The 26994-nt window shown below is 55.2% G+C and overlaps 1 protein-coding gene across 6 annotated transcripts in view; it reads left to right on the forward strand.

Moving 5' to 3' along the window:
- The window catches only part of MTMR3 (myotubularin related protein 3), a 77445-nt gene that overhangs the window by 28001 nt on the left and 22450 nt on the right, over positions 1-26994 (forward strand). For all 6 annotated transcript variants that reach the window (XM_068161845.1, XM_068161842.1, XM_068161843.1 and 3 more), the window contains 7 exons: positions 7404-7484; positions 9486-9575; positions 10363-10479; positions 13805-13887; positions 17625-17791; positions 20075-20171; positions 21351-21464. In XM_068161845.1, coding sequence (XP_068017946.1) covers positions 7482-7484; positions 9486-9575; positions 10363-10479; positions 13805-13887; positions 17625-17791; positions 20075-20171; positions 21351-21464 — 671 coding nt within the window. In that variant the 5' untranslated portion in view covers positions 7404-7481. The remainder of the gene's footprint in view (positions 1-7403; positions 7485-9485; positions 9576-10362; positions 10480-13804; positions 13888-17624; positions 17792-20074; positions 20172-21350; positions 21465-26994) is intronic.

Here is a 26994-nt window from a genome sequence, read left to right on the forward strand (position 1 = left end):
ATGCCTCTGCCCTTTGCTTTCCTGGTGGTGCCAGGTCTGCTGTCTGCCTCAAACAGAAGAGCCAAGGCAAGGATCTGGTGGAGCACAGAGGGAGGGAGCTGCCTCATCCTCCTCAGGGCAGTGATGTGCTGAGCTGAATGCAAGAACTCTGCATCAGCTGTGGGGATTGCTTCCCTCCCCAGCAGTTGGTGTTCCTGGGAAGGTTTCTTCTTGCAGGCACCAGTTGTGTTTTTCTTCAGGAGCTCTTGCCTGAGGAAGTGATAACACTGGGGGTGCTTATCTGGGCCCAGCAGCCTTGCAGTGGGTGGTGAAGGCTGTGCTGAGCCCTGGCAGGAATTATTAATTGCTTGCCCTGGAACATTTTCCTCCTGTTTTTAAACTTCTCTACAAAGCTCTGTGGCTTCTTTGCAAACCTCCTTCACCAAGGCTCAAGAAAAAGCTTTGTGGCTGATGTTCTGAAGGGTTTTTTTCTCTGGGACCTAAACCACACCACCTAGCTGTACCTTGGGCTGACTGAAGTGTATCTTGCCTTTCTAAAAGCAAGAAGGGGGCCAGACAGCTGCCTCTGAAGAGTCCTTCTGGAGTGGTGTAGGCTGCCTTGAGCTTTTGCTGTTGTTGCACAAGCTTGCTGAGTGTCCTCCTGAGAGGTGACTTTGGGCAGCCAAGGCTCTGAACTGGAGCTGGGACCTCAGAGTAAAACTGGGTCCCTCCTGCTGTGTGTGCTTCATGATCAGCCTCTGGAGCTGTGGGGAAGGGTGTTTGCCTCCTGGGTTGGGAGGTATTGTAAGATCAAACAGAGCTGACCTCTGGTGCAGGCAACCAAAAGCTGCTTCCAGCAAATCATTTCTCAGGCAGTTCCTGAGTAGCTGAGGCTGCAACAGCTGTGCTCAGTCACAGGGAGTTTGCTGGCCCAGCAGAGCAGCCTGAGGCCTCAGGAGTCATAAATGAGAGCTGAATGGAGAGACCTGTGAGACTCACAGGATGGTGGGGACTGGGAGAGACCCCTCAGAGCATCCAGTCCAATCCCCCTGCTCAAGCAGGGTCACCCACAGCAGCTTGCCAGGGTCACAAGGGCCAGGTGCCTTTGGAATCTCTGCAGAGAAGGAGACTCTACAACCTCTCTGGGCAGCCTGCTCCAGGCCTCCAGCACCCTCACACCAAACAATCCTCTTCAGGTGGAACCTCCTGGCTTCCAGTGTGTGCCTGCTGCCCCTTGCCCTGTCACTGGGCACCACTGGCAAGAGCCTGACCCCAGCCTTTTGTCCTGTGCTGTTTAGCTCTTGCTGAGCATTGCTCAGCTCCCCTCTGGGGCTGCTCTTCCCCAGGGCTCTCAACCTTTCCTCCTCACAGAGAGGCTCCAGGCCCCTCAGCATCTTGGTAGCCTCCACTGGGCTCTCTCCAGCAGTTCCTTGTGCCCTTTAACTGGGGAGCCCAGAAGTGGGCCCTGGACTCCAGTTGTGGCCTCGCTAGGGCAGAGCAGAGGGGCAGGAGAACCTCTCTTGACCTGCTGCCCACACTCTGAGTGCACCCTGGGAGACCAATGACCTTGTTGGTCACCAGGGTACCTTGCTGGCTCAGGGCAGCTTGCTGTCCAGGAGTTCTCCAGGTGCTTCTCCACGGAGCTGCTCCCCAGCAGGCCATTGCTCACCTGCACTGCTGCAGGACCCTGCCCTTGCCCTGGCTGAACCTCGTGAGGTTTGGGATCATCCCCTTGAAGTGTGTCTGCCACCTGGAGCCTTGGCTGTCTTCTGCTTACTGCCTCTCAGGTTGTACTTCTAAAACAGTTTCTTTCTGCTGTGCCAGCCCTAGGCTCACATCTCCTGCGGTGTGTGCAGAAGGGAGCTGCTGCTGCTGCCCCGTCACCATCAGCCTTAAAGGACACAATAAAGGCCAAAGAGAGAGGTTGTTGTTTCTTTTGAAATGCACAAGCCTCTGAAAGTCACCAGGCACATCAAAGCACCCCTGAACTATTGCTAGCAGCAGGATTCTCTGTTTGTGGAGCTGGGCTTTGCAGGTGGTACCCATGCAGCATGCTCCTGGGACAGCTGCCAAGTGGCTGTGAGGAGCTGCCCTGGGGGAGGGAGCAGTGGGGAAGCACTCTGGCTGCTTGCGTGCTTCAGGAGGGGCTTGGGTTAGCCTCACACTCTAATTGTGGGGTTTGGGTATTTTAGTGCAGCACTCTGTGTCCCAGCAGTCACTCCCGGGCTGAGGAAGGCTGTGAACAGGAGCTGAGGGCACTGAGTGGGAATGAAGTGAGTCAGAAACCTTCCCCAGGTATATTCTTGACAGCCACATTGGTGACAGGAGCTTGGAGACAGTCAGCTGTGTGTACTGCATCCAGTTCTGCTTGCCCAGGTCAGGAGAGGCAGGGAGCAGCTGGAGAGAGCCCAGGGGTGCTCCAAAGATGCTGAGGGGTCTGAGCATGTCAGGTAATGTAGGGTGTGAGGGGGCTAGGGGACACCTTCCACTAGCCCAGGTTGCTCAAGGCCCCAATCAGCTTGGCCTTGAACACCTCCAGGGAGCAGGCATCCCTGGGCAGCCTGTCCCAGTGTCTCTCCACCCTCACTGAAAGAACTTCTCCCCCAATCTCCAGTCTCAATCTGCCCTCCTCAAGCTCCAATCCATTGCCTCTCATCCTTTCACTCCCCAGCTCTCCTGTAGCCCCTTAGGTATTGGAAGCCTGCTCTGAGGTCTCCCTGGAGCCTTCTCCAGGCTCAACAGCCCAAACTCTTTCATCCTGTCCCCACAGGGGAGGTTCTCCAGCCCTCAGATCATCTTGGTGACCCTCTCCAAGAGTTCCACATCCTCCCTGTGCCCCAGCTCTGGCTGCAGTGCTCCAGGTGGGCTCTGAGCAGGGCAGAGGGGCCCAGGCACCTTTCTGCTGCTTTTTTCTTGCCTTACCTCTTTAACTAAGACAGACTGCCACAGCAGTTGGGATTCTGGTGTAAGCTGTTAGCTGTTTGAGTGGGGCTTCTCCAGCTCATGTTATAAAGTGCTGTCTCTGTAGTTGCCAGTGTGAGGTATCAGCAGAGCAGTGTTTGAACCTTTCTGGGGCAAAGCAGAGTCTCTTACTCTCATTCTTTGGTAAGCCCTCAGGATGGTTGGGGTAAGACAAGCTCCCAGCTGGCAGTGGCTTCTGTGGTTCCTGTTGATTACTCTCTTAATGGAAGTGTTTCTGAGAGGTTAGACAAAGTCACTCCTTTATTCAGTTGGAATTTGCACTCTTGGTCTAAGAAATGAAGCCTTTGGTTCTTGCTTGGACAACATCTCCAGACCTGACTCTTTGTCCTGTTGCTGAGTAAGGTGCAGCTCCCCCAGGAAATCCTGGGAGCTGTTGGGTCCTCCATGCAGAGCCAGGAGAGAGGGAAACCTTGCTGTCAGGGACTGAAACGTGGGAAGCCAAGTGTTTATGCTTGTCACAGAGCAATTTCCTCCCACCTGCAAAAGGGGAAGAAGTGTTTGCAGTTTGGAGCAGAAACCTCTTCAGCTGAAGCCAGCTCACCTTCTTGAACCTGTCATTCTCAGCCCCTGTGCCCTGGGGTGCAGCAAGCAAAGTGTGGCCAGCAGGGCCAGTAGGATCTCCTGCCCCTCTGCTCTGCCCTGCTGAGACCACACCTGCAATGCTGTCTGGAGTTTTGGGCCCCCCAGTTCAGAGGGAGAGGGATCTGCTGCAGAGTCCAGGGGAGGCTGTGAGGATGATGAAGGGACTTGAACATCTCTGCTGTAGAGAGACCTGGGACTGTTCAGTCTGGAAAGGAGAAGGCTGAGAGGAGATCTTACCAATGTCTACAAACATCTGAGGAGTGGGTGCCAGGGTGAAGGGGCCAGGCTTTGGTGGTGCCCACTGACAGGACAGGCAACACCAGGGCTAAGCTGGAAGCCAGGAGGTTCCACCTCAGCATGAGGAGAAACTGCTTTGGTGTGAGGCTGCTGGAGGCCTGGAGCAGGCTGCCCAGGGAGGTTGTGGAGTCTCCTGCTGTGGAGAGCTTCCAACCCCCCCGGGCACTGTGCTGCTGGGCAGGCTGCTGTGGGTGCCCTTGCTCCAGAGCAGACTCCACAGGCTCTCTGGGCAGCCTGCTCCAGAGCTCCAGCTCCAGCACCAGAGCTCCAGCTCCAGAGCTCCAGCAGCCTCTCAGCAAAGAAGTTTCTCCTTGTGCTCATCATTGTTTTAGGGAGGGAGAAGGAGATTTGGGTAAGACTTTATCCCATACCCAGGGCTGAACCACAGCAGCTGCTCTAACACCCAGTGCCCCCCAGCAGGGAAGGGGACAGCAGAAGGAGAGGACACCCAGGGGGTGAAATGAGAATGGATGCAATGAAACAAGCAAACTCCCCATGTCCATATGGAGCACACAAAGTTCTCATCCCAGCCGAGGGAGGGAGGGAGGGCTGAGTGGGAAGGCTCCCTGGGGAGCAGGAGGAGCAGGGTCAAGAGCAGTCTGAGCAGGAGCCCAAACAGCAGGATCCAGCTCAGCAAGCTTCCCCCTTTGCACCAACTGTGAGGCTGCTGGGCTGGGCTACAGCTGGAGCCGGCTCAGGACACTGCCCTGGCTGACTCCAAACTGTTCAGGGCCTGCAGCCCCCAGCTGGCCTGGCCTGGTGTCCCAGGACACCTCACAGTGTTTGGGGTGTGCTTGAACCATGACTCTTCCTCCTGTCATGCTGTGCTGCAGAGCTCCCCCAGGCTGTGCCTGTCATGAGGGGTGAGCTGGGGAGCAGGGGGGGATGAGAGAAGGCTGTTGCTGAGCCAGCCACCATTCCAAGCTGCTGGAGCAGGAGGCATGTTCCTGAAATCTTGTGGATGGAGGAGAGTGGTGCATCCCATAAGCTGGGAAACATGCTGAGAACCAGAGGTTAGACAGGTGAGGAGCTGAGAGCAGATGCACTGAGAGAGCTGCTGCTCCCCTCCTCTCTGGGCCCCCTCCTCTCTGGGTATCTTTCCATCAGGAGGAAGTGTGGCTTGGGAAGATAAGTGTGCACAAACACCACGTGCCTGAGGTCCCAGCTCAGGCTGGAATCAAGCACAGGCTCTGGTTCTGAATGTGAGGGATGAAATGTCATGGCCTCTGCTAATGATTCAACCTTCTCAACTTATGGCTTTCTTAGCTTTGTCATCTCCCCTGTGTGGAAAGGCTGAGTGTGCTGGGGCTGTTCAGCCTGGAGAAGAGAAGGCTCCAGGGAGACCTCAGAGTAGCTTGCCAGGACCTGAAGTGGGCTGCAGGAGAGCTGGGGAGGGACTTTTGACAAGGGCTGGGAGTGAGAGGATGAGGAGCAATGGATGGAAGCTTGAGGAGGGCAGATTGAGACTGGAGATTGGGAAGAAATTCTTTGCAGCGAGGGTGGGGAGACACTGGAGCAGTCAGGGAGGCTGTGGCTGCCCCCTCCCTGGAGGTGTTCAGAGCCAGGCTGGATGAGGCCTTGAGCAAGCTGGGCTGGTGGGAGGTGTCCCTGCCCATGGCAGAGGGCTTGGAGCAGATGATCCTTAAGGTCCCTTCCACCCCAACCCATTCTATGAACCTGTAGCTGCAGCAGGGGTTCCACAGGAACCTTCTTCCTTTCCCTTTTGCAGTAAAGCTGGTGAATAATTCTGCCCTGTTGGAAAGCCCCCAGCAGCAGAACCAGTGCCCTCCTCATGCTGCTGCTAGGCAGCCTCTCTGCCTTGGCTGGAGAGTGTTCCTGCTCTCCACTGTGCTGGGAAGCATGGCAGTGGCTGTGCTGCTTTGTTATTTCCCCTTATCAGCTTCCATAGCTGAGAGGTTCAGACTCCTGTCAGGGCTTCAAGCTTCTGGTTTCATTCTTGGTTTAAAATTGGGATTTGTTATCTATTTCTGGCATTCATTTGTAGTGAATTAGTGGCAGTTCCAACTTGATTCTGCTCATCCTGCTGTTCTATCTACACAGACACACACACAGAGACATTCTTCTGCAGGCTGTGCACCCTGTCAGGCTGTGCTGCCATTCACTGGGGCCTGGCCAGGCTGCAGAGCTGGGCAGAGGGGAGCCTCTTGAGTGTAGGGTCCTGCCCCTGGGGAGGAACAGCCCCTGCAGCAGTACAGGTGAGGGGGGACCTGCTGGGAAGCAGCTCCATGGAGAAGGACTTGAGAAGGACTTGAGAGTCTTGGTGGACAAGCAGCTCCCTGTGAGCCAGCAATGTGCCAACAGTCTCCCAGGCTGCATTCAGAAGAGCATGGCCAGCATGTCAAGGGAACTTCTCTTCCCCATCTGCTCTGCCTTAGTGAGGCCACAGCTGGAGTCCTGGGTCCTCTTCTGGGCTCCCCAGTGCAAGAGAGAGAGGGAAGAGTCCAGTGGAGGCTGCAAAGATGCTGAAGTGGCCTGGAGCCACTCTGTGAGGAAGAAAGGCTGAGAGCCCTGGGGCTGCTGAGCCTGCAGAAGAGCAGCCCCAGAAGGGATCTGATCAATACTCAGCAAGAGCTAAATAGCACAGGACAACAGGCTGGGGTCAGACTCTGGTCAGTGGTGCCCAGTGGCAGGTGGGCATACACTGGAAGTAGGAGGTTCCACCTGAAGAGAATTGTTTGGTGCTGGAGGCCTGGAGCAGGCTGCCCAGAGAGGTTGTGGAGTGTCCTGGTGTGGAGAGCTTCCAACCCCCCCTGGGCACTGTGCTGCTGGGCAGGGTGCTGTGGGAGCCCTGCTAGAGCAGGGGGTTGGAGTGGGTGAGCTCCAGGCTGCTGTGGGTGCCCTGCTGGAGCAGGGGGTTGGAGTGGGTGAGCTCCAGGCTGCTGTGGGTGCCCTGCTGGAGCAGGGGGTTGGAGTGGAGGATCTCCAGAGGTTCTTCCCACCCCCTCCGTGCTGGGCTCTGTTATTGTGCCCCAGCTTGCAGGCTGTTCTGGGCTGTTTCTCCCCTTCTCAGGGACCTTTGAGGCATTTTGTTTGTCACCTTCATGCTTACCCCAGGTTTTGGGGAGAGTGAACTGCCTGCTCTCTTCCCATGGATTATTTTCAGGCAGTGGGGTGTTCAAGCTTCACAAGCTGTGCATCAGCTGCTCCTTCTCCCTCTGCAAGTCCTCTGTGTCACATACAGGATGTAGTTATTGCTTCCTGCATTGGTGCCATGCTGCTGAGCTGATGGCTTTGAGGTCATCCACAGCACTGATAGTTAGAGATATACTTGTAGGCAGGGTGACACAGGAGCTGAGAGCTTGGTAGGGGTCGGAAGGGACCTCAGAGGGCATCTCCCCCAACCTCCCTGCCACGGGCTGGGACCCCTCCCAGGCAGACTGAACCATCCCAGCAGTCCCTTTGGTTTTGTAGCTGGTGTTTGTGATTCACCTGTTCAGCTGTTTTCTGACAGCTGAGTTCCCAGGCTGCAGAAGGGGAATGTGCCTTTGTGTGCCAGCAGCAGAGGAGTTTCACCTCATGCTTGCACTCTTCTGGGCTTGCAGGTTTCACTCAGAAGTGAAGAGGAGCCTCCAAGCACCGTCAGCAGAGACGAGGATTCCTCCTCCCATCCAGGGCCTGTCATGGTGAGTAAGAGAGGTTGGCAGGGTCTGTTCCAGGGCAGGACAGGCTAAAACCTGCCAAGCAGCAGAGAATTAATGTAGCTGTGTGGGGCTGTTGAATCCTAATTGTTGTGCTGGACTGGGCTAATGCTGTTTCCCTAATACTGTTACAAGTCTGTCACTTTAATCACTGTATTGACCAGGGGGTGGGGAGGAGGCCTGGGATCACACTCAGTTGTTTGAGTGCTCCTTTGAAAGCTCAGGAGCTGCAGGAAGGAGGGCTGGTTGTGGGGTCACACTCAGTTGTTTGAGTGCTCCTTTGAAAGCTCAGGAGCTGCAGGAAGGAGGGCTGGTTCTGGGGTCACACTCAGTTGTTTGAGGGAGTGCTCCTTTGAAAGCTCAGGAGCTGCAGGAAGGAGGGCTGGTTGTGGGGTCACACTCAGTTGTTTGAGGGAGTGCTCCTTTGAAAGCTCAGGAGCTGCAGGAAGGAGGGCTGGTTCTGGGGTCACACTCAGTTGTTTGAGTGCTCCCTTGAAAGCTCAGGAGCTGCAGGAAGGAGGGCTGGTTGTGGGGTCACACTCAGTTGTTTGAGGGAGTGCTCCTTTGAAAGCTCAGGAGCTGCAGGAAGGAGGGCTGGTTCTGGGGTCACACTCAGTTGTTTGAGGGAGTGCTCCTTTGAAAGCTCAGGAGCTGCAGGGAGGAGGGCTGGTTCTGGGGTCACACTCAGTTGTTTGAGGGAGTGCTCCTTTGAAAGCTCAGGAGCTGCAGGAAGGAGGGCTGGTTGTGGGGTCACACTCAGTTGTTTGAGGGAGTGCTCCTTTGAAAGCTCAGGAGCTGCAGGAAGGAGGGCTGGTTCTGGGGTCACACTCAGTTGTTTGAGTGCTCCCTTGAAAGCTCAGGAGCTGCAGGAAGGAGGGCTGGTTCTGGGGTCACACTCAGTTGTTTGAGTGCTCCTTTGAAAGCTCAGGAGCTGCAGGAAGGAGGGCTGGTTCTGGGGTCACACTCAGTTGTTTGAGGGAGTGCTCCTTTGAAAGCTCAGGAGCTGCAGGAAGGAGGGCTGGTTCTGGGGTCACACTCAGTTGTTTGAGGGAGTGCTCCTTTGAAAGCTCAGGAGCTGCAGGAAGGAGGGCTGGTTGTGGGGTCACACTCAGTTGTTTGAGGGAGTGCTCCTTTGAAAGCTCAGGAGCTGCAGGAAGGAGGGCTGGTTCTGGGGTCACACTCAGTTGTTTGAGTGCTCCCTTGAAAGCTCAGGAGCTGCAGGAAGGAGGGCTGGTTCTGGGGTCACACTCAGTTGTTTGAGTGCTCCTTTGAAAGCTCAGGAGCTGCAGGAAGGAGGGCTGGTTGTGGGGTCACACTCAGTTGTTTGAGGGAGTGCTCCTTTGAAAGCTCAGGAGCTGCAGGGAGGAGGGCTGGTTCTGGGGTCACACTCAGTTGTTTGAGGGAGTGCTCCTTTGAAAGCTCAGGAGCTGCAGGAAGGAGGGCTGGTTGTGGGGTCACACTCAGTTGTTTGAGGGAGTGCTCCTTTGAAAGCTCAGGAGCTGCAGGAAGGAGGGCTGGTTCTGGGGTCACACTCAGTTGTTTGAGTGCTCCCTTGAAAGCTCAGGAGCTGCAGGAAGGAGGGCTGGTTCTGGGGTCACACTCAGTTGTTTGAGTGCTCCTTTGAAAGCTCAGGAGCTGCAGGAAGGAGGGCTGGTTCTGGGGTCACACTCAGTTGTTTGAGGGAGTGCTCCTTTGAAAGCTCAGGAGCTGCAGGAAGGAGGGCTGGTTCTGGGGTCACACTCAGTTGTTTGAGTGCTCCTTTGAAAGCTCAGGAGCTGCAGGAAGGAGGGCTGGTTCTGGGGTCACACTCAGTTGTTTGAGGGAGTGCTCCTTTGAAAGCTCAGGAGCTGCAGGAGTTGCTGACCCCTGCGTTCTCTGAGCGCTTCATCCTGACCGAGCTCTTCCTCGGCTGTTGATAGTTTGCTGCGTGGCGAAGCAGGCAGCAAGCCTCAGTGCTGACCTCAACCACAACCTTCTGTTTCTCAGGATGAAGAGACTCAGCACAGCCTTGAATGCATCCAAGCTAATCAGATTTTCCCCAGGAAGCAGCTGATCCGAGAGGATGAGAACCTGCAGGTAACCACAGAGCCCCGGAGTGGGTAGGGCTGGAAAAGACCTTTGGGAGTGTGGAGTGCAACTGCAGCCCAGCTGCCCTGATCACTGTGTCCTGAAGCACCACACCTGCAGCTTCTGGAACACCTCCAAGGATGGTGACTCCACCACCTCCCTGGGCAGCCTGTGCCTGGCCCCCAGCCTGGAGTGCTTCTGGTGGTGCTGTGCCCCAAATGCAGGACCCAGTATTTGACCTTGTTAAATCTCACCCTGCCAAGTGTAGAACCTCTCTCTTGGCCTCAGCCCATTGCTCCAGCCTGGCTAGCTCCCGCTGTAGAACCTCCAGCAGATCAGCTCCCCTGTCCAGCTTGGTGCCATCTGCAGAGTGAGTGAGGGTGCCCCTGGTTTGCTCACCCAGACCATGGAAGATTCTTTTGCCTGCTTTAGGATGAATTCAATACATTATGGAAAGGCAACTCTCCATTGGGAAGGGAGAGTGTAAGCTCAGGGGCTTTTCGGGCTGCTTGCCAAGATGTGAGGCTCCTTTGCTGAGGTTTTGCCATCCAAAGCCCCTGTTACCCCTGACCAAGCACTTACAGCTCTGGGAAATGAAGAGAAACCAAGGAACTGTTGTAAGCCAAGGCTGCAATTAACCTCTGAACCACCTCAGCCCAGACTCTGCTTCCTGGCACCGCTAGGAGTTCTCAGCAGGGTTTCATTGATTGTGTGATGCTGTGTGCAGGAGTGCTTGCTCCCAGCACACAGGTTCTGGGGGAAGGCTCTCTGAGAGGATTTTCTTGCCCTGCTGCAGGTGCCCTTCCTGGAGCTCCACGGCGAGAGCACGGAGTACGTCGGGCGGGCGGAGGAGGCCATCATCGCCCTCTCCAACTACAGGCTGCACATCAAGTTCAAGGAGTCTGTAGTCAATGTGAGTGCTCCTTGTGCTGCTGTGGGCATGCATCTGTGCAGAACTCAAGCCAAAGAAAGAGGATTTAGGATAGAAGTGTGGTGGTCCTGTAGTGGAGAATTGCCTTTGGGAGCTTCCAAGGCCACTTTTCAGGGCAGCCAGATACCTCCTCAGAGACTCAAAGGTGACTCAGCTCCTCTGAAAACTAAGCTTTGGAAGGAAACTTCCCATCACTCCACTTCAGGTTCTCTTTTCAGCTGGCTCTGCCAGCCATTTGCTTTTCCTAAGCTCTCTGGATACTCAGCAGAGAAATAAAAACTCTTCCAAAGGGTTCTTGGAGCAGCTGAGATGAGAGGATCCTAGAATGGCTTAGGTTGGAAGGGACCTTGGAGATCATCTGCTGCAACCTCCCTCCCATGATCAACAGCACTTCTCAACTAGACTTGGGTGCTCAAGGCCTCATCCAACCTGGTCTTGGTCACCTTCAGGGAGGGGACATGCACAGCCTCTCTGAGCAAGCCCTTGCAGAGCCTCACCATCCTCAAACTGAAGAACTTCTTCCTAAGCTCCATTCTAACCCTTCACACCATTCCCCCTTGTTCTGTCTCCAGACACCCCTAGGTGCAGCCTTCCTGCAGGTTCCCTTCAGGTATTGGAAGGTATCTCTGAGGCCCCCTCAGAATCTTCTCAGGCTGAACAAGCCCAGCTCCCTCAGCCTGTCCTCATAGCAGAGGTGCTCCAGCCCTTGCATCATCTCTGTGGCCTCCTCTGGACTCCTGCTCCAGCAGCTCTGTGTCCTTCTTATGCTGGGGACACCAGAAGTGGTTGTAGTATCAGAGGTGGGGTCTCAGCAGAGCAGATTAAAGGGGCAGAATGCCCCTCTTGCCCTGCTGTGGACACACTCCCCTTGATGCACTCCTGCACACAGTTGTCTTGGCTGCATCCAGAAGTCCTTCAGAGAAGGCAAGCTGCAGGCAACCACTTGCTCCAGAGCAAAGGAAATGGAATCCTGTTACAACTGAATCCCTCTTTGTGTTTTTACCTCCCTGCTCTCTCTTTGGTCCCAGTTCCCTGGAGTGGCTGCCAGCATGCTGCTTGTGAAAGGCCAGTCAGCAGCACAGTGCTGCTGGACCCCTGGCTGCACCTCTGCTTCAGCAGAGCCCTGGGGGCAAGCTCAGCTGCAGCGCTGCAGGCACCTCCTGGCTGTGTCAGTCTCCTCCATGGCAGGTTCCCTGCATCCCAGCACTGACAGGAACATTTAAATGCACAAACAAAAGATCCAGCAGACTGTGCCTAAACTGGGGGGATCATGACACTGGAAAGTGTTGACTTAGATTGATCCATGGGACAAAGCTGCAGACTCAACAGTGGGCTGCTGGTGCCCATGGGAAGCTTGGTTCCCAGGCTGGTCTCTATTGATTGCCTTTCCCTAGGAAAATGTCACTCTGCAGCTGCTGAGAGTCTCTGTCCAAGCTTTGTTCTCCCTGTAAGCTAATTGCATTTCTGGGAGAATGAGAATGGCAGTGGAGTCTGAAGCCATGGACTTGCCTCGTGGCCTCTCCCACAGAGCAGGTTTGGGGCACAGTCAAAAAGGCAAACACCAGTGGTCAGGCTGGCAGGGTGAGCCTTGGTGAGTTAGGGGGCTTTAGGGCAAGCTTTCCCTTCCTTGGCCCCTGCAAATGGGCAGATGCTGTGTCTGGGATCTTCTTGCATCTGAGGCACTGCTGTGGGTCAGCTGTGCTGAGCAGTAGGTCAGTGCTTGTTTTCTGCTCAGGTCCTGGGGCTCCAGTTGTTCATGTTGCATGTCCACTGTGACAGCAGATGCCCTTGGAGGGTTCCTTCCAACCTGATGCAGTGTGTGAAGCTGGAACAGCTGGGTGCAGTAGTTAAGAGAATCAAGAACTAACTTCCACAAAGGCAGTGTTGGAAGTGCAGGCTGCTGCTGCTGTCTCAGCTGGGCTGCCAGAGGAGGCAGAGACCATGGGGTCCAGTTTCAGGTCCCTCTACACTGCAGTGTGGCCTTGGCTAGCAGGCTCTGTTTAGTCTTAGAGGAGCAGAAGTGATTGCCTCTCCCTTCCTTTGTCTCTGTAGCCATTACTCCATGGCAAGGTGCCTGCAGGTAGGACTGATGGCTCTTGGAGCAGCTGGCTGACTGCTCGGGGGGGGTCTGCCTCCCTCCATGCACCAGCCTGCTGAAAAGGGAAGGTTGGCAGCAGGGAGGATGTGGCAGTGAAGGTAGATAATTGTACAGAGTTTTACTGGGGGAAGAAGAATGGGCAGGAAGGAGATGGAAAATGCAGGATCAGAGGACAGAGTTTCATGCCCTGAAAAGAAAATTAAAAAGATTGATGTGGAGGTTGTGCTGGGGAAAAAAAGGCAGCAGATTGTAAGGAGATGGATGGAGAGCTGCATGTAGGCTGTCAGGAGAGAAAAGAATGGCTGCTGAGGAAGGGGCAGAGTGAAAGGGCATAGAGGAAAGAGGGACTTTGAGAGCAGGAAATGAAAAGTAATGCAGGAGTGGAAGAATAATTGGGCTGGCAGTGGGCAGGGGCAAGAGCCTGAATCCTAGTGGGAGGGAGCAAGAGGGAGAGCTGCTGAAATGAAAATGGACCTGGGAAACAGCACCATGGAAGAGGCCATGGGGTGGGGAGGAGCAGGGAACTGCTTGAAAGCATCCAGCCCAGAGCCACAAAGGTGCTCCAGCTTGCCCCCAGTGCCCCCTGTGCTGTGCTTGGCCAGCCCTGAGCACAGCCTGGCTCCAGCCCTGCACAGCTTTATCCCCAGCACTGAGGGAGCCCTCAGGCTGCTCTGCTCCCAGCTCCCAGCCCCAGCTGCCTCAGCCTGGCCTCACAGGGAGATGTTCCACTCTCTTCAGCAGCTCTGTGGCTCTGGGCTGGACTCTCTCAAACAGTTCCCTGAGGTCCTTCTTGACCTGAGGGGCCCAGACCTGGACACAGTGTTCCAGATGCAGCCTCAGCAGGGCAGAGTAGAGGGGGAGGAGAACCTCTCTGGCATACTAAGCACAGCCCTTCTCATACCCCCCAGGATGCCATTGCCTGTCTGGGGCTCAAGGGCACACTGCTGGCTCGTTGGCATCCTTCTGTCTGCCGCTTTGTGGCTCTGCAGCCTTCCCCTTTCTCCCCATCCTGGAGTTCTCTCACTGTGTCCGGTCATCCCATGAGGCTGGGGACTGCAAGCAGTGCTACCATCCTTCAGTGCTGCTAGACTCAACTTTCTCTGCTTTTCTCTCCCTTCAGGCTCCACACACTGCTGCAATCAGTGAGTGTGAGGTGTCTGCCTGGGGCAGTGGTGCTGCAATGAGCTGCTCTCCCCTTTTGACTTGCAGGTGCCCCTGCAGCTCATCGAGAGCGTGGAGTGCAGAGACATCTTCCAGCTGCACCTGACTTGCAAAGACTGCAAGGTCATAAGGTAGGAGGGGGGTGCCTGGGGGTGCCTTTGCTTTCCCTGTGCTGTGATGAGTTAAGGCAGTGGTTTTTCTCATGTAGTGCCTTTGCCTTCCCTGCAAATGTCTCCTGTCTGATGCTGCCTGTGACAGCTGGGCCTGTTTGACAGGGGGATGGCAGCCAAGGGATCTCTTCCTGCTGGGTGTGATGTGGTGCAGAAGCAAACCTCAGTCTGAGCCTAGGGCTGAGCTGTCTGTGGTTAGTCTGTATCTGGGGCTAAACCACAGCAGTTACTCTACTCATAGGGTCCTAGAATGGCTCAGGCTGGAAGGGACCTCAGAGGTCATCTACTCCAACCTCCTTGCCATGGGCAGGGACACCTCTCAGCCAGACTTGGTTGCCTAAGGCCTCATCAAGCCTGGCCTTGAACACCTCCAGGGAGGGGACCTCCACAGCCTCTCTGGGGAACCCATTCCAGAGTCTCACCACCCTCACACTGAAGAACTTCTTCCTCAGCTCCAGTCTAACCCTGCTCTGCCTCAGCTTCAAACCCTTCCCCCTTGGCCTGGCTATAGACACCCTTAGGAGAAGTCCCTCTGCAGCCTTCCTGCAGCTCCCCTTCAGATATGGAAGGCAGCTCTAATGTCCCCTCAGAGTCTTCTCTTCTCCCTGCTGACCCTTCCCCAGCTGAAATGAAAATAGATTCAATGAAGAGTAGAACTGATCCCAGTGCCTGTGTGTGGTGTGGTGGCCACACTAACAGAGCATGAGAAGGAAGAGGAGCAGGGTCAGGAGGACTGCAAGCAAGAGCAGGAAGCTCCAAGCAGGAGCCCAAGCAGCAGGCTCCAGCTCAGCAAGCTTCCCACTTTGTATTGAGTGTGAGGTTTCTGGGCTGGGCTGCAGCTGGAGGCCAGCCTGGGGCAGTGCCCTGGCTGAGTCCAAACTGCTCATGGCCTGCAGCCCACAGCTGGCCTGGGCTTGTGTCCCAGCCACACCAGGGCAGCAGCTGAGCTTGGTTTTCTTCTGGGATGAATGTTGGTGTCCCTGCATTTTCCATGCCCTGCAGTCAGTTCCACTGGGCTGCTTCACTTGGCCACACAGAGCTAGGTACAGCCACAGCCAGCCACTGCTTGGAAGGAGCTCTGATGAAGGTGAGGGGTTTGGAGGGTGAAGGTAGGAGCTTGTGCAGTTCCAGTGAACCCTCAGGTCTGGAGAGCACCAAACTCCCAGTGTTGTTACCAGCTCTGGGGTGCAGCTGCCCTCCTGAGGGACACAGGGGCCAAGGTACAGCCAGCTCTGCAGCCCACCCCCCAGCTCCCATCATGAAGGGCTCTTTGTCTGTCTGTCCTTCAGGAGGCCTCAGAGCCTGCTCCCAGAGTTCCTGAGCTCCAGCCAGTGCCTGCTTTGCTGCAGACATGAATTTTGATCTGGAAGCTTTAATTAAGAAGAAAGGAACATTTCTTTTTGATGAAATGTTTGCTGGCAGTACCTTTTGGGTAATGAAATGAGCCCCAGTCAGAGCTGAGCACTCAGTGTTTAACAGGCCAGCTGCTTCCTGCCAGGCTGCCATCTGATGAGGCCTGATTTTCCTTCAGAAGTAATATTTAGTTTAATTTGAATCAAATATTTAACTTCCTCTTCACTTGTGGCTCTTGACATTTAAGAAAGTCACCCTCCCTCCCTGCAGTAATTGGTTGTTTCACTCCAGTTGTAGAATGAATACAAATGATTTGTGTTGCTGCCCTTCCTCCTACCTTTCCCTTCAAACCTGCAGCTGGGAGGAGCAGCACTTGGTGGTGCTGGCTGGTGGAAGACAGGAGGTGTGGGGCTGAGGCAGCTGATTTGCAACCTGCTCACCTTGATGGCTGTGAGCAGAGCAGTTGGTGTGAGGGCAGTCATGGATTCACAGAACAGGTTGGCTTGGGAGGGGCCTTGAGGATCATCCACTTCCAACCCCTCTGCCATGGGCAGGGACACCTTCCACAGACCAGAGGGCTCAAGGCCTCATCCAGCCTGGCCTTGAACCCCTCCAGGGAACCTCCCTGAGCAGCCTGTGCCAGTGTCTCATGTCCCTCACTGTCAAGAATTTCTTCCTACTCTCCAGTCTCAACCTGCCCTTCTCAGGATTCAGTCCATTGCCCTGGTCCTGGCACTCCCAGCCCTTGTCCAAAGTCCCTCCCTAGCTTTCCTGCAGCTCCCTTCAGGTCCTGGGAGGCTGCTCTGAGGTCTCCCTGGAGCCTTCTCTTCTCCAGGCTGAACAGCCCCAACTCTCTCAGCCTGTGCCCATAGGGGAGGTTCTGCAGCCCTCTGATCATCTTCCTGGCCTCCTCTGGACCTTCTCCAGCAGCTCCAGGTCCTTCTTGTGCTGGGGGCACCAGAATTCAGCAGAGCAGAGGGGCAGAATCCCCTCCCTGTCCTGCTGCTCTCCCTGCTGTGGATGCAGCCCAGCACAGAGCTGCCTACTGGGCTGCAAGCACACAGCACAAATGCACTGACTAGGAGCTGCCTGCTTGCTTGGTCTGGAGGCACCCAGCAAGGAGGCAACAGGGCTGAAGTGAAGGTCATGCTGGTTATTTGCAGCATTAACTTGAGGGGAATTCAGAGGGGAAGTGGGGTCTTCAGGGTGAGCTGTAGCTTGTGTGGCTGTTGAGTAGCAACTGATCTGCTCTAAGCTTTAGCCTGGGCTTGCTGGATAGTCAGTGATGGGAAATCAGCCCCTGCAGGCTGCAGACCCCCACAGCAGCTGAGACACCTTGCAGCAGCTGAATGTGGTTTTTTCCCTTCCACCCACTGAGCAGGTAGGGGTGATAAATCCTGCCCCCAGAGAACACAGCTGCTGGCATCAGCCCCCAGTGCAGCAGCAGGCAGGCTGAGCTGAATGGAACCACTGCTGAATGTTTTATACCTGTGAGAATCTGCCAGAGCAAAGCAAGTCACTGCTCTTACTGCTTGCCACCCAGTTATGCTGAGCCCATTCCACCCTTGGCTTCCTGAAGCCTTTGCTGCAGGAATCATCTTTGCAAAGACAAACTGATGTAAGTTTAATGCACTGCCCTCAAGAGGAGTTTCTCCTGTGCAGGGAATGTTCCTGCTCCTCCTTGTTAGTCTGTAGTGCTTCCAAACCAGTTCTTTGTGCTTCTCACCAGGGCTGGCAGAGTTGGGGCTGCTCAGCCTGGAGAGGAGAAGGCTCCAGAGAGAGATCTTCAAAGCTGCATTTCAATATCTGCAGGGGGCCTCCAGGCAGGCTGGGGAGGGACTGTTCAGAAGCAAGTGTGGTGACAGGACAAGGGGAATGGTTTGAAACTGGAGCAGGGCAGATTTAGGTTGGACATCAGGAGGCAGTTCTGCACTGGGAGGCTGGGGAGACACTGGGACAGGTTGCCCAGGGAGGTGGTTGAGGTCCTGTCCCTGGAGACCTTCAAGCTCAGCCTTGATGTGATCCTGAGCAGCTTGCTCTAGCTGGAGGTGTCCCTGCTGAGTGCAGGATGCCCTGTGAGGGTCCCTTCCAACCTGGTGCCACCTGTGAAGCTGTGTTGGAGTCCCCATCCCTGCAGGTATTTAAAAGCCAGGTGGATGTGGTGCTGAGGTTCAGAGGCAGTGGCTCAGCTGTAGCTGTTGGACTGTGAGCTGCAGGCAAGGGCTCGGACTTGACCATCTCCGAGGGCTCTTCCAACCTCCCCAGCTCTGTGCCCCTCTGCTGCTGTTTGCTCTCCCAGCCAGCCCTCCCTGCAGGTTAACAGGCAGCTGTTTGTCCCGGGGCAGGTGTCAGTTCTCGACGTTCGAGCAGTGCCAGGAGTGGCTGAAGCGGCTGACCGGCGCCATCCGCCCCCCCGCCCGCATCGAGGACCTCTTCTCCTTCGCCTACCACGCCTGGTGCATGGAGGTCTACGCCAGCGAGAAGGAGCAGCACGGCGACCTCTGCCGCCCAGGTAGGGGGAGACGCCTCCGGGACCACCCAGTGCACTGCCTGCCGGCCTGGCCTGGCCTGGAGACACCCAGCAGCAGCTACAAGGAGAGGAGGGCAGTGCGAGGGGCGTGGGGAAGGCCCTGCCGCGGCTGAAGGCTGAGCCCTCCGGCGAGGCTTGGCCAGGCTGAGAGCTGCCCACAGGGGAGCCTCATGAGCTCCAGCAAGGAGAAGTGCAGAGCCCTGTGTCTGGGGAGGAGCAATGAACTGCCCCAGCTGGGAGGTGATGAGAGTGGTGGAGCCCTGGAGTGGGTTGTCCAGGGAGGTGGTTGGGGCCCTGTCCCTGGAGGTGTTTAAGCCCAGGCTGGCTGAGGCTCTGGGCAGCCTGATCTAGTGTGGGGTGTCCCTGCCCATGGCAGGGGGGTTGGGGATGATCCTTGTGGTCCCTTCCAACCCTGACTGATGCTATGATACTATGACCTGGAGAGCAGCCCCAGGGAGAGGGACTGGAACAGGTTGCACAGAGAAGCAGTGGGAAGTCCAAGCCTGGAAGAGTTGAAAGCCAGGCTGGATGTGGCCTTGGGCAGGCTGGGTCAGTGGGAGGTGTCACTGCCCATGGCAGGGGCATTAGCACTAAATGATCTCTGGGTATCTCAGGTCCTGGAAGCCTGCAGGCTTTGCTGAGCTCCAGAATGCCACTCTCTAACCTCCAGCACTGGGTTAGCAACAGGTTGGTTTATTCCCCCTGCTGAGTGCCTCTCTGCCTGATGATTTAACAAGGCAGAGATGTAAAGAGACAAGCAACAGGCAGACTTTCAGGATCATTTTATCTGCTCTTACTCTTATGCTCATTATTTTAGCACATTTCTTGGCCCTCTGAAGCTGGAAATTTGGTGCATTATTCTTGTCTCCATGTTGATTGAATGCTCTCCAATTCCTCAGCCTCTCTGCCCATCAATATTGTTCTTTATTGCTGTTGTAGCTCTCACTTGTGTCTGGAAAATAAATGGAGCTCATTCCAGTTCCTTTAATGTATTAACCCAGGGATTGGGGGGGATCTTGTGACTGATACTTGTGTCAAACAATCATTTAGGCTTTTTATCTTCATATCTGCAGCCTGGGGGAGGGAAGGCTTCAGGGAGATCTTAGAGCAGCCTTCCAGGACCTGAAGGAGGATACAGGAGAGCTGGGAAGGGACTTCTGACAAGGGCTTGTAGTGACAGGATGAGGGGCAATGGCTTTGAGCTGGAAGAGGGGAGGTTGAGACTGGAGATGTGATGCTTCAGGATAGAGTTCAGTGGTCCTGGTAGTTGGGTTACAGTTGGACTTGATGTTCTTGAAGGTCTTTTCCACCCCTCTTGATTCCATGGTCCTTTGCTCTACCCCTTGATAGGAAATGATGTTGACCTTCAGACAAGGAAACCTCCTCCTGTTCTTCCTAAGCCTGCAGGTGGATCTGAGCTCTTGCTGCTGTGCCTGAGCTGCTTTTGCTGCTGTGCCTGGTTCCCAGCTGCAGTGTTAGTGTTTCTTACAGGAGTTCACAGGAGCTGGGCATTCCAGAGAGAAAGTCCTTGTGGGACTGGGACAGAGTCACAGATTGCATCAGGTTGGAAGGGAGCCTCCAAGGGCATCCTGTCCACCCCCCTGCAGGCAGCAGGGACAGCTCCAGCCAGAGCAGGCTGCACAGGGACACAGCCAGGCTGAGCTTGGATGGCTCCAGGCATGGAGCCTCAACCCCAGCCCTGGGCAGCCTGTCCCAGTGTCTCCCCAGCCTCACTATGCAGAGCTTCCTCCTGATGTCTAACTCTGCCCTGCTCCAGTTCCAAACCATTGTCCCTTGTCCTATCTCCACAGCCCCTTCTGAACAGTCCCTCCCCAGCCTGCCTGCAGCCTCCTTCAGATACTGAAATGCAGCTTTAAGGTCTCCCTGCAGCCTTCTCTTCAGCTCTCCCAGCCTGTCCCCATGGCAGAGGTGCTTCAGCCCTCTGATTATCTTTGTGGCCTCCTCTGGACCCTCTGCATCAGGTCCAGGTCCCTCTTGTGTTGGGACCCCATATCTGGACCCAGGCCTGCAGGTGAGGTCTCAGCAGAGCAGGGGGCAGGATCCCCTCTCCATCTGCTGGCCATGCTGGGCATTCCTGGAGAGGTGAGCAGACAGAGCCATCAGCACAGGCTGCTGCAGAGCATTGGGGAGCCTGGATGGTGGCTTGGGACTGTTTTTCTTTGCAGTTTGCAAGCAGTGGTTGATTTTCTCTGTGGGCCAGGCCTTAACTTTGCCTTGGGTTTGTGTCTGTGCTCTCACCCCCAGGAGAACATGTAACTTCCAGGTTTAAAAACGAAGTGGAGCGGATGGGCTTCGACATGAACAATGCCTGGAGGATCTCCAACATCAATGAGAAGTACAAGTAAGTGTTGGGCTGCTGGCTCACAGCCAGAGGGGACCTCCCAGCAGCACTTCTGGCACAGCAGATCACTGCAACTTTTGTTTCATAGAACCACAGAACTGTCAGGGCTGGAAGGGAGCTCAAGGCTCAGCCAGCCCCAAGCCCCTGCCATGGGCAGGGACACCTCACACCACAGCAGGTTGCTCACAGCCACCTCCAGCCTGGCTGCAAACACCTCCAGGCAGGAGGCTTCCACCACCTCCCTGGGAAACCTGTGCCAGGCTCTCACCACCCTCCTGGCCAACAACTTCTTCCTCACAGCCAATCTCAATCTCCCCACTTCTAGTTCTGCTCCATCCCCCCCAGTCCTATCCCTCCCTGACAGCCTCCAAAGTCCCTCCCCAGCTTTCCTGCAGCCCCCTGCAGCTCCTGGAAGGCCACAATGAGGTCTCCTGGGAGCCTTCTCCTCTCCAGCCAGCACAATCCCAACTCCCTGAGGCTGTGCTCACAGCAGAGCAGCTCCCTCCCCCTGCTCAGTTTCCAGGTTCTTCAGTTCCTAGTGTTGGACAGTTACAGTTAGGGCTTTTCATTGTCCTGGGGGGGGGGGAGTGCTTTTAAGCTGTTATCTAATATTTTATTAGCTGCCATAATTTTGTGAGGCTTAGAAATAGCTCCTTCTGATGTGCTTGCTGGAGGGCTTCTGGGAGAAGTGGTCTCTAATTGGAGCAGGGCAGCAAAGAGTGGAGGCTGATCTGCTGGAAGCCATTCCTAATGGTGTCTTGTTCTCTAACCTAAGACAAAGCCTTGTGTTAAAATCAAGTCAAGTTGGTTTGGAAGAGCTGAGGTGGAGAATGAAGAGAGAACCTTTTCCCTGTGCTGCAGCCCAGCCAGGTGTGCACTTCTGCCTGCTGGAGCAGAGGGTGGTGTTCTCTGCTCAGGGCTGGCAGAAACCTAGAATGGCTCAGGTTGGAAGGGACCTTAAAGATCATCTGCTCCAACCTCCTGCCATGGGTAGGGATGCCTCTCAACTAGGCTTGGGTGCTCAAGGCCTCATCCAACCTGCCCCTGAGCACCTCCTCGGCCCACCAGGATCAGCAGAAGGGCAGTTTGCTGGGGTGAGCAGCCCTCAGGTTGCTGATGCTGCTTATTTGTGCCTGTGTTGTTGCTTACCTTCAACCCTTTGCACTCCTTTTCTCCCAGGCTCTGTGGAAGTTACCCCCAGGAGATCATAGTTCCTGCCTGGATCACAGACAAGGAGCTGGAGAGCGTGGCGAGCTTTCGCTCCTGGAAGCGCATCCCTGCCGTGGTCTACAGGTGAGGCTCTTGCAGGTGGCACAGCTGCCCCTGGGCTGCAGATGGGCTGCTGTAGCAGACAAAAGCTGCAGTCAGTTGGAACTGGGAATCTTGGCTTGTGAGGAAAGGTGTGCAGGCTCCTCTGGGCCCCAGGCAGCCCCACACTGAGCCTGGCAGACCTCAGCAGAAGCCTTCAAGGTGTTGTACAGCTCTGTTTTCATCATTTATTGAAGGTGCAGAGAGGCCTGGCCTGCAGCTTCCTGTGGTTTGTGCTTCTTGTGTGGAGGGATGCTGTGTGAAGGGCCTGGACCTGCTAGAGTGGAGCTGTAGAAGTAGGCTGGGAGAGGCAGCAGAACCTGGCCCAGTCCCAGTGTGCTGCATGGTGGAAGGTGCCCAAGCTGATCCATCCTGGGACTCTGGCTGAGATGAGGCCCTGCTGTTCAGCTCCAGAAGGATCCCAGAAGCAGTGTGGAGAACAGGACCTTGGAACAAAACACAAACTTCCCTCAGGGTCTAGATATCAAACAAGGATGGCAGGGGACCTCCTTTCCAAGAGAGCTACTGGAGAGAGTCCAGCAGAGGCTGAGAAGCTGCTGAGGGGCCTGGAGCAGCTCTCTGAGGAGGAAGGGCTCAGAGCACTGGGGCTGAGAGCCTGGAGAAGAGCAGCCTGAGGGAGGATCTGATCAATGCTCAAGAGCTGAAGGGCCTGTGGGGGGCAAGAGGCTGGGGCCAGACTTGTGTCTGTGGTGCCCAGGGACAGGACAAGAGGCAATGGGCACAAGGTGGAACCCAGGAGGTTCCATCTGAACAGGAGAGAAACTTGTTTGGTGTGAGGGTGCTGCAGGCCTGGAGCAGGCTGCCCAGGGAGGTTATGGAGTCTCCTTCTCTGGAGATATTCCAGCCCCACCTGGCTGCTGTGCTGCTGGGCAAGCTGCTGTGGGTGCCCTGCTTTAGCAGAGGGGTTGGACTGGATGGTCTCCAGAGGTCCCTTCCAGCCCTCACCCTGCTGGGGTTCTGTGAGCCCTTGCATGAGAAGATGTTCAGATGTGTGTTTCAGTGAGAGCAAAGTATGATTTGTTAGGCCTGATGGCTTGGGGTCTTTGTCTCTCCATCTGCTAGGTGTGGAGTGTTCTGTACCCATCCAAAACTCCAGGGTGTGAGGGACAGCAGCATGAGCCAGCCCCTGAGGAGCTATAAGCTTGCTACCCCTTCAGCCTGAGTGGGAGTAGTGGTTTGTGTCTGAATTCCAAGCACACACTGTAGGAGCACTCCACATTTGCATCTCCTGCAAGCCACTCCTGGGGCAGTCACCTCAGCTGCAGTTGGTTTGGTGATTTTTTAATATGGAAATGAAAGAATGGAAGCTGAAGCCATGAGCACAGCTGCAGGAATGACAAATGGCCTCTGGTGAGGTACTGCTGGGGCTGCTCCCTAATTCTCATCTGGCTCATACTCAGACTGCAGTGAAACTGAGTGCTGGGCTGCATCCAGAGCAGGGAGAGCAGCAGCACAGGGAGGGGATTCTGCCCCTCTGCTCTGCTCAGAGCCCGCCTGCAGCACTGCCTCCAGCTCTGCTGCCTCTGACCAGAAGGAGGACATTGAGCTATTGGAACAAGTCCAGAGGAGGCTGTGAAGATGATCAGAGGGCTGCAGAACCTCCCCTGTGGGGACAGGCTGAGAGAGCTGGGGCTGTTCAGCCTGGAGAAGAGAAGGCTCCAGGGAGGCCTTAGAGCAGCCTCCCAGTACCTGTGGGGGCTACAGGATTGCTGGAGAGGGATTTTTTACAAGGCCTTGCAGGGACAGGATGAGGGCAATGGGTTGAAGCTTAAGGAGGGCAAATTCAGACAAGATTGGGAAGAAATTCTTTCCAGTGAGGGTGGTGAGACTCTGGCACAGGCTGCCCAGGGGGGTTGTGGCTGCCCCCTCCCTGCAGGTGTTCAGGGCCAGGCTGGATGAGGCCCTGAGCAGCCTGGGCTGGTGGGAGGTGTCCCTGCCCATGGCAGGGGGTGGAACTGGATGATTTTCAAGGTCCCTTCCAACCCGAACCCTTCTGTGAACCTCTGAAAGCCTTCTTGGCCAGCCAGAAGGCAAAGGCTGCTCTCTGAGGGGCAAGCTAAATTTAGAGAGCAGTAAAGGTGACAAATTCCTTCAGCCTGGGTGGGAGGAGCAAATGTACAGGAGTGAAGAGCAGGGCATAAAGCATCATTTACCCAGCTGAAGAGTTTGTGTGCTGTGAAATCAACTTGTGGCAGCAGGTGATTGGCTTTAAATCCTGCTGGCTGCTCTGCTCCTCCTGCCAAGTGGCAAAGGGGTTGGTGTAGGCTTCTTGGGAATGGTGAGGAGTTGCTCCCTCCTGGTTCTCTGGGGGAAAAGTGCTTCCCTGACTGTTCAGGGCTGGTGGAGGTATTTTGAACTCCTGGAATCACTAAGGTTGGCAAAGACCTTGAAGATGATGGAGTCCAACCATAACCCAGTTATTAATGACCGTGAAACCGTATCCTGAGGCACCACATCTACAGCAGGGTTGGTGACTCCACAACCTCTCTGGGCAGCCTGCTCCAGCACCCTCACACCTTAAAGTTTCTCCTCATGTTGAGGTGGAACTTGCTGGCTTCCAGCTTAGCCCTGTGGTTCCTTGTCCTATCACAGGGCACCACCCAGGAGAGCCTGGCACCTTCATCTTGCCTCCCACCCCTCAGATATTGGTGGACATGGATCAGGTCCCCTCTCAGCCTTCTCCTCTCCAGACTAACCAGCCCCAGAGCTCTCAATCTTGCTCCATAGCAGAGAGATTCAAGTCCCTTCATCATCCTCACAGCTCTCAGTTGGAGTGTGACCAGCAGATCCCTGTCTGGAGCTGGGGAGCCCAGCACTGGGCAGTGCTGCAGGTGGGCAGAGCTTCAGCCCTGGCATTCCATTTCTGGGGACTCTGTTGTAAATTACCACCCAGCTTTTCCTCTGGCCTCTTCAAAATCACAGGGAGACTTTCCCCCCACCCCTCTTTTTTGGTTTCTTTCTCCCTTTATCTTGACATTTGGTAATGGTCTTTCCAAGACACCCAGTTCATCATCCTGCACTCTGGGAGAGCTCCCAGCAGCCGGGGGTTGATGACCCGTGTGATTGGAAGCCCATGGATAGTCCTCTCGCTTTATGCTGCCATAAAAATCTCTGCTGCTTCTTCCTGTGTGCAGGCACTGCTTGGCTGCTGAAGATGACTCTGGGTCTGTTAGTTTTATTACTGATCACATCTCAAAATCCAGGAGGAGGGGGCAATGGCTTGGAGCTGGAGGAGGGCAAAGTTAGACTGGAGATTAGGAACAAACTCTTGCCAGGGTGCAGAGACACTGGAACAGGTTGCCCAGGGAGGTGTTGAAGGCCAGCTTGGATGAGGCCTTGGGCAACCTGGGCTAGTAGAAGGTGTCCCCTGCCCTTGACAGGGTGTTGGGGCTTCATGATCTGCAAGGCCACTTCCACCCCAAAGCCTTCCATGAATCCATGGATATGGTATGGAGGGAGCTGCTCAGACCTTCGCTAGCCCTCCCTCCCTCTCTCTCTGTGCAAGGACTTGGTGGATTTGTCCTTGTAATCTAGAGGTTGCTTGAACAGAAGGAGGATGAAGGCTGTGCAGGGGTGAGCTGGACATCATACACTTAGAAGATGCTTCACAGAGGGCTTTTTGCCTGTCCAGTGATGATTCCCTCTGCAGCTCCTGCAGGGAGGCCGCACCTGGGTTAGGAAATCAGCAGCGGAGGCTTCTCTTCTCGTTTCTTTCTCATCTTGCTTTTGGTTGCTGAGGTCTGAGGGACACCAGCTTATCCCCAGGGACCTTGGAATCACATTTAAGCTATTTGCTATTTTTTGTCCCTCTTAGCAGTGTGGCTGGAATGAGCCTGGTTCCTCAGGACTCCAGCATTACCCTAAATAGAATTGTGTGATGTCTGCTGGTGCAGCTGGACCTCGCATATTTCTGCAGGCTTAGAGCCGTTAGGGCTTCCCAGCTATCAATGGACTCAGCTCCTGGCCTCATGGTTCTTTATTATTTGTGGTATAAATGGGAAACAAGAACCCAGAGATGAAAATGAAAGTGTTTATGACCCTATGAAAATGATTCTGCAGGCTGCCAGTAATGAAATCTGGGCGAACAGACGGGGAAAGAAATGAGCTCCTGCGAGAGCTCCAAATAGATTCCTTACAGCTCTAATGATGCTTTATTTTCTTTTGTTATTTGTGCAAGCCTAGCAGGGAACTGGGTGGCCTTTCAGTGATTGGCACATAGTTTTTTGCTGGACTAATTTGACATGAGCAGAGCTGTTTCTGGCAGGCTGTTCAATTCCAGCAGCAATAGATTTCCTCGCTCCCGGTGCCGCGGCGCCCCGCTTGCCTCGCCTTTGCCGCAGCTAATGCCCTGTGGCCCTCGTTCCTCTCAGCCAAAGGGATTTGATAGCAAGCAATTACAAGACAGAGATGAAAACCCACTTAAAATGCCCCAGCACAACCTGTTTGATGATTGGAAATGTTTGCAGCCGGGAGCCCGAGCCCCGTGTCAGCGTCGCGGCGGGGCGGCACGAGGCAGCCGCTGCTGTGCCCCGTGGTACCACTGCCAGAGTGGTGCTGGCAGCGCCTGGCACGGCCTTGACAGCTCTGACAAGGAGTTCAGCACCAGCTTGTCACACCTCCCCAAACACTGGGCAGAGTGTGAGGGGGCAAAAAAGTTGGGATTTACAGGTTTGGGTGGGCTTGCTCCCTGTTCAGGACTGGCCTGGTTGGCTGTGTGAAGGCTGACCCTGGCTGATCCCCGCAGCTCCCTGCCTAGGGGGAATGAAGCAGCTCCGTCTTGGCACACAGCTGGGGTGGCCAGTTGGCAGTTCTGGAATCCTTTGCTGCATCATAACAATACTGTGATACATTGAGTTAACTCCCCTGCCAGAGCAGGACCATATAACCTGTTGGAGCTGAGCAACCTGAGCTGCTGGAACATGTCCCTGCTCGCTGGAGTAGGTGGCCTTGAAAGGTCCCTTCTCACCCAAAGCAGTCTGTGATTCTGTGCAGGAGGTTTCTGGTGCCACCAGCACAAGAAGGACTTAGAACTGCTGGAGAGGGTCCAGAGGAGGCCACAAGGATGATCAGAGGGCTGGAGAACCTCCCCTGTGGGGACAGAATGAGTGAGCTGGGGCTGTTCAGCCTGGAGAAGAGAAGGCTCCAGGGAGACCTTAGAACAGCTTCCAGTACTTGAAGAGGGCTGCAGGAGAGCTGGGAAGGGCTTGTGGTGATAGGATGAGGAGCAATGGATTGAAGCTTGACTCACTTCCAGTGAGTCACAGCTGGTGCCTAGAAGTGGTTGCCATCAGTGTCCAGGAGTAGAAGCTTGGGTTGCTTCTAGATGCCATGAGACAGAAGGTGTGCCAGGCTTCTGCTACCAGCATGGTAACATTCTGTGCAGTTAATTAGCTTTGCTTTAGTAAACCTCTTCCAGAAGTGAACCAGGAGTGAAAACTGCTGACAGGGCAGCAGCAGAGCTGACTACCCAGCAGGTGTTACACCACCTCTTTAA

Source organism: Melanerpes formicivorus, unplaced genomic scaffold (genome assembly GCF_026170545.1).
Source record: "Melanerpes formicivorus ecotype bairdi unplaced genomic scaffold, bMelFor1.0.p_v2 SCAF_60, whole genome shotgun sequence".
Classification (NCBI taxonomy): Eukaryota; Metazoa; Chordata; class Aves; order Piciformes; family Picidae; genus Melanerpes; species Melanerpes formicivorus.